This window comes from Belonocnema kinseyi, chromosome 3, assembly GCF_010883055.1.
Source record: "Belonocnema kinseyi isolate 2016_QV_RU_SX_M_011 chromosome 3, B_treatae_v1, whole genome shotgun sequence".
Taxonomy (NCBI): Eukaryota; Metazoa; Arthropoda; class Insecta; order Hymenoptera; family Cynipidae; genus Belonocnema; species Belonocnema kinseyi.
In genome coordinates, this window is record NC_046659.1 from 68,152,303 (window position 1) to 68,159,170 (window position 6,868).

At 28.2% G+C, this 6,868-nt stretch overlaps 1 protein-coding gene across 5 annotated transcripts in view; it reads left to right on the top strand.

The window, feature by feature from the left end:
- The window catches only part of LOC117169630 (elongation of very long chain fatty acids protein AAEL008004-like), a 51,727-nt gene extending 45,344 nt beyond the window's left edge, over window positions 1-6,383 (top strand). For 4 of the 5 annotated variants that reach the window (XM_033356096.1, XM_033356095.1, XM_033356097.1 and 1 more), the window contains 3 exons: window positions 1,348-1,430; window positions 2,626-2,897; window positions 5,446-6,383. In XM_033356096.1, coding sequence (XP_033211987.1) covers window positions 1,382-1,430; window positions 2,626-2,897; window positions 5,446-5,973 — 849 coding nt within the window. In that variant the 5' untranslated portion in view covers window positions 1,348-1,381 and the 3' untranslated portion in view covers window positions 5,974-6,383. The remainder of the gene's footprint in view (window positions 1-1,347; window positions 1,431-2,625; window positions 2,898-5,445) is intronic. The other variant, XM_033356099.1, reaches the window with a different exon arrangement.
- The last annotated feature ends 485 nt before the right edge of the window (window positions 6,384-6,868 follow it).

The following is a 6,868-nucleotide window of genomic DNA, read 5'->3' on the forward strand; positions in this document are numbered from 1 at the left end:
AAATTAAAATTCGAAAATTTTTTCTAAAGCCTCCAGGGGACTTCGTTTTCGCACGAAAAAATTTTATGTGCCCTTATTGCATCCGGACCCACAATTGTTGATATATAAAATAGGGTTGTTGCATTATTTGCAACAATATTGCATTTATTAATAATGAACGACCTACTATTTATATCGGTGAAAGAAAATTTCTGTTTGACAACTTTTTACATCAGGAAATTGAAAAATAAATGATCATTATTTTAAATATTACAATCCATTTCTACCAAAGAGGATAAAAGCAAAGTAGATTTTAATAGACTTACGGCTGACTTCTAGAACCCAAATAAAATATAGATACTTTGCAAAAATTGGTTTATTCACAGTCAAAATGATCATCTATTTTTGTATTTTAGGATTATATTAAAAACCATGTTACATTTTTTTGCAAGGACTCTATTGTTTAATTTTTGCAGACTTTTAAAATGGAAATTGTTCATTCTTGAGCAGTTTAATATTAACCAACATTATATATTCAGTATATCACGCACACTTTGGGGGTTGAAAATATAATATTTCTACAAGCGAAAATGGCTAGTACTGAAGTGTTTCCACGCTTCCATACAAATAAAAATCTCTGATGTCAACAATTTTTTATTTTGAGATTTAAAACAAAAATGTAATGGGTAGCAGAACGAAAATTAAAGATTAAAATGAAAAAATTACAGATTTATTTAATTAAACATTTTTTGAAAATGAGCGAATATGGTTTTTGTCAACATTTAGTTAATTTTTAATAACAATATATTTTTTTAGTAATTCATATGACCTCTAATTAGTTTGTACTGAAGAAGCAGGCTATAATTTTTATAGACCTAAAAAAAACTTCTTCTAAGACTTTACATATGCTAAAAAAGTCACAAATCACTAAAATCACACATTTTTCAAAAATGTAACATCAACATTTTTTTTCTATATTTGAGGAAATTGTGGTTTGCTCATCCATTGCAACTAAAAAAGTATCACACATATTACTACAAAAAATATTTTGTTTTTGTACAAATAAACTGAATCTTAAAAATGTGATCTTTGTTAAAAAAAAGTATACCTTAAAAAATTTATATTTTTTCATTTTCTTAGGGTATCATAGCAATAAGTGTACATAAAAAATGGCCTTAATTTTCATACACAAATGAAATTTTTTTTAAAGACTCCAAATTCAACATTTTTTAGACGTGCTTCATTTGAATAATAATATTTAGTGCAGAGTATATTACATTACTTTTGAAATTTCATTTTCTATATTTTATTTTTTATACCTAAAGATGAAGTTCTATAAATGGATGGAATGTTTATTTTTTGTTTTAGAATTATCTACAGGAAGAGTACCAAAGAAGGCGAAATGTCGGTTATTGTAGACTGGTGGCGCGATCTCATATACAATAGAAATGGTAATTACTAATTTATTGATGTCTGATTCATATATAATAATTAATAATGAACAGCTAAAGAATATTTGTGCCGATAAGAATATTGCAATATATTGAATAAAGGACAGCGTATTATATATAATAATAATAATGTACCATTTATTCATTCATTCTATCCATACATTGAAGCCGCTATGTTTCCACTCGATTTTTTCTGTTTTTTTTTTACACAAATCACATTTTTTACTAATAAAATATAACCACTTACTTTTAATGTTACTTGATACTATATGATATGATCACTAATAGTATTTATCATCTTTAAAATATTTAATATTACAATTTAAAATGATAGTTTTGAATGGGCTTTTAAACACCAAAGGATGATTTTTGTACAAAAAGTTAATTTTCACCCGGAAAGATGATTTTTCAACCAAATAGTTTAATTTTCAACAAAATAAACGGATCTTCAAATAATCAAATATATTTTTATAGCAAATTAGTTCAACTCTCCACCAAGTAGTTTAAATTTAAAACAAGAAGGTTTAATTTCCACCAAAAAGAAAAGATTTTTCAATAAAATAGTTTAACCTTAAAGCAAGTACTTGAATTTTCAACGAAAAAATATAGATTTTAAACTAAAGAAGACTTCGGATGCAACATTTAATAGCTTACTTTTCTGATAAAAACGATCAGTTATTAATCAAAAGTGGATCAGTAAAATTTTCAGTTAAGGAAATTAATTTTGAACTAAGAAAAATGAATTTTCAAGTGAATAGTTAAATCTTTAACCAAATAGTAGAATTTTTAACCAAAAAAGATGAATCCTGAACCTAAAATATAATCATAGACTTTTCAATTAAAAAGAATTATCTTACAATTAGAATTTATTATTTCAGTTCGCGTTCAAGTAAAAGAACGAGAAAAAGGGAAAGTGTCTTGAAAACATTGGGAGAAAGGAGCTTAAAAAAAGAGGAAATGGGCGGAACAGGGGAAAAAGTTTGTGAACTCCATTTAGATGCTTAACTTGTTAAATAAAATCACTAATGTTAATTTTTTTAACCATTTCAAGACATTTTTATTCACATTTATATTTTCCACGTGTGATGCTACATTCTGCCCCCCCCCCCATTCTGACAGTGTAGCGTAGTTTTTGAACAGGGTCAGGAACATGATCGCGCGTATTTACTGCTACTAATTAACCATTTTTTTGCAGATCCAAGGACAAAGGACTGGTTTCTGGCAACTGGACCAGGGCCTATAATAATGATAGTTGTGACTTATATATACTTTAGTGTATCTGCGGGACCGAGGTACATGAGGGATAAAAAGCCTTACACATTGAGGAACACTTTAATTGTCTACAATTTTATTCAAGTCCTCCTCAGCATCTACCTCGTCCATGAAGGTCTCATGGCTGGCTGGTGGAATGATTACAGCTTTGGTTGTCAACCAGTTGATTATTCTAACAATCCAAAGGCTTTGAGGGTAAGCATAAAAACTAAAACTGGAACTTTTAAAAAATTATAAATCTAAATTTGAACCATTCGAAATAAGGACAATTTAAAATTTACATCATATTCAATACAATTGAAAGAATTAAAAACTGAAGAATTTCAATTTGAAATTGTTCGAAATGTAGAAATTTAACATTATAATTTTGGATTTACATACAATTCCTTCTCAAAAACGCAGAAAGTCAAAACATTTAATTTATTGATTCCAAATCAAGTTAAGGCACTAAATGAGTTGGTACAATTCCAAGTTAAAAATGTTTCAATAAACTGTTCAAAGAGTTGATATATCGCAAGTTCTTAAATTAAAAAAATTTCCTCTTGGAAATTGCGAATTTGGATTTTTCAAATTGTAAACATTAGGACGGTAAAGTATATTAATATCAATCTTTATCAATAATTGTAAGAATAATGATTGTACAATTTGAATCATGAAAAATGTGTAATTTAAAAATTATTCTGTTTGAAATATCCTAAAATTTACAATTACATGCTGAAGTATAGGAAGCTATTCATCAAATACTTGACACTTTTTTTGGGGGCGAGGGGATTTTTAGGGGGAATTTCAAGGACATCGTAAGATTTTTTATAATTTCACGAGAAATCAACAGATTTTATCCCATTTTAATGGAATTTCAAAGAATTCAGAAGATTTATAAAAAGTGTATTTCAATAATTTGAAGAGATTTCAGAGAATTTTAAGATTTTAAAATATTTAAAAAAATTTAAGTGATTTCAACAGATTTCAAAATTTATAAAAAATTTCCTAGGATATTAATGATTTAATGAGACTCAGAAAAAAATGTATTCGATTATCAAGAATTTCTTCGAATTTTGGAAGATTTTGGAGGATTTTATAGGACCTATAAGGTTGTATCGTATTTTAAAACATGCAAAGGAATTTTAAAGGGATTTTAATGGATTTGATTACATTTTCAAGGATTTCAGTCATTTTAAATGATTTTAAAAGCTTCGAATAGGGTATTTTAATGAATATCCCATTATCTAAAAGAGGACTTCAAATATTTTAAAGGGATTTCGATGGATTTCAAGAATTTGAAGAGATCAAAGAATATCATCAGATTTCATATAATTTCACGAGAATTCAAGAGATTTTAAATATTTCAAATTGTTTCAAGGCATTTCCAATGATTGAAGAAAAGAGTGCAAGATTTTAGGATATTTAAAAAAATTCCAAAGAATTTCAATAGTTTCCCAGAATTTAAATAGCTTTCAAAGGATTTTAAAGATTCAGGGTATTTTGAAAGATTCCAAGAAATTTCTAAGAACTTTCCAAAATACCAAAGGATTTCAAAAGATTTCAAAGGATTTAAAAGGTTTTAAGGGAACTCCTAAGATTGTAATAATTTGAAGTGATTTACAACATTTTTTTTCGTCATTTTTAGAGATATTAATGGGTTTCAATAAGGCATTTTAATGAATTTTCCAGGATTTTTAAGAATTTCACACGAATGCAAATATTTCGCGCGATTTTAGGAATGTTTTAGAAATATTATTATATTTTATCTCACTTTACTAGATTTTAAAATAATTTAAGAAATTTTCAAAAGCTTTAAAAAATTTGAAATATTTTAAGACATTTTAAAGGATTCCAAGGAAGTTTTAAGATATTCAAAAAAATGCAAGAAATGTCATCAGATTTCATATATCTTCACTAGATTGCAAGGAATTTTATAACATTTAAATAAATTTATTCACACGATTTAGGAAATTGAGAGGATTTGAAGTGATGTCTAAATAGTTAAGGGTATTTCCAAACATTTGAAAGAATTAAAAAGGTATTCGCCCATTTAAAATAAATGTTCATAAGAAATCCATAGAAACATTTTTTTTTAAATTTTTACCGCCCACAAATTATTCAAAATAAAAAAAAAATATATCGGGTGTCGCATTATTTGCTAAATACACCCTCAGAATTTGTGATCTATTTTTATAGATTTCACGATAGATGAAACAGGATATAAGAGTATCTAAAATCTTCAGTGAAGAGTTTTGAAATCATAAATTATAACAAAAAATTAAATTAAGTGATTTGATAAAAGGTTTTAGAAAATTATATATTCTCTTTTTATATTACACTTAATTTATGTTTATAACTTTGGTATTATTAAATTTGGCATTTAATAACACAAGGCTAAAAATATTTGAAAAAAGTACGTAAGGTGGGTAGGTAGGGGGCCTAAGTTACTTTGTTACAACTTGTTACATGAGAGAGGGAAGGGAGGAGTGAAAAGTAGAAAAAATTAGTTGCGTAATTTATGGATAGCCTCTAGACTCCAGAAGTTATTAAAATATCAAGTTTACAATTTGTTTTTTGTTTATTGGTATTGATCTATTTCTTACGAACAAATTAAATACATAATCGGTTTCGCAAAATTCATAGTTTTGCACACGATTGAAATCCGAATCACCTCGGTTTATTATAATGAATCGTTGTGAAAGTATTAAATCTATTATAATCTATTTCGAATTAAGTTTCTAAATTGTAAATATGTTTCTAGATGGCAAGAGGAGTCTACGCATACTTCATCTGTAAACTAATAGAACTTCTGGACACAGTCTTCTTTGTATTTCGGAAGAAACACCGTCAAATTTCCTTCCTCCACGTCTACCATCACGCCATGATGCCAGTATGCGCTTGGATTGGTGTCCGATATGTACCAGGAGGTCACCCCACTCTTCTCGGAGTCATCAATTCCTTCATCCATGTCATCATGTACACGTATTACATGCTCTCAGCCTTTGGTCCCGATGTTCAAAAATATCTTTGGTGGAAAAAATATCTAACTTCACTTCAATTAATCCAGTTTTCCATAATCCTCGTTCACAATGCACAAATTATTTTCTCAGACTGCAACTTCCCAAAACCTCTTGCCGTCCTCCTGACCATTAATGCCATTCTCTTCATCTACCTCTTTGGCTCTTTCTACATTAGGAACTATACAAAAAAATCGAGAATGGAAAAGAAGGAAACCACTTCTAATGGCACTAGTAAGATTAATGGAGTTTTGAAAAACAAGTCCAAATAAGAAAAATTTACATAATTTAAATCGAGATAAAGAAATAAATGTGGATCAAGATAAGATGATGAAGGCCAGAATAATGAAGATGAAACTGTGATCGAGTTTTCTGTGTTGAGCGGAGACGGCAAAACTGCTTACTATTTTCGTCGGATTTTTTTCACGACAAGTCGGCTTGGGCTACAATTGATAAGAAGGAGCTGGGCCTTATCGACCATCGATTTGCTCGTACCAGAATCGATCTCATATCAGCCGATCTTTACCGATGGAGCTGATAATTATTTATGTATTTAGACAAGAATTTCTGGAAATATTCCACGAGAAATAGACCCTTATAAAACTAAAAAATGGAGCGAAAGAAACTTATTGGCAAAAATATGTATGAGAAAAGGAATTAGTTAAAGAAGTGAAAAAAAAAATTTGTATGTAGATGTGCTTCACTAGGAATTATAACCATTTCTTCTACATCCTCAAAAACGTTTTTGATATTTATTGTTATGAATTAGATCTTGATAGTAATTTTTTATTTTATTTGTAGTGGCTTTGTGTTAGTGAAAAATGAGGAGCATGAATATTCCTCAAATAATACTTTTTCCAATGTCAGTGATATCAAAATTCAATATTTCCGAATTACCATCGGTTATCTTTTTTATTTTACATTTGCCCTCATTCTTTTGTTTTCCGCATTGCCATTTGTAGTAATCTTCATTTTTCCAAATTACGATTGCCATGTAAAAGAAATTTTATTTGAAATAAATATGGCATGCTTATAAAAATAAATTACCGAAATGTAAATCAATCAGAAATTCAAATTAAAAATTATTATTCGCTGATTTGAGTTTCGCGCGATTTTTTGTGATATCTGGCAATTTGAAAGATTAAAAAGCCAATGGTCATTCGGAAA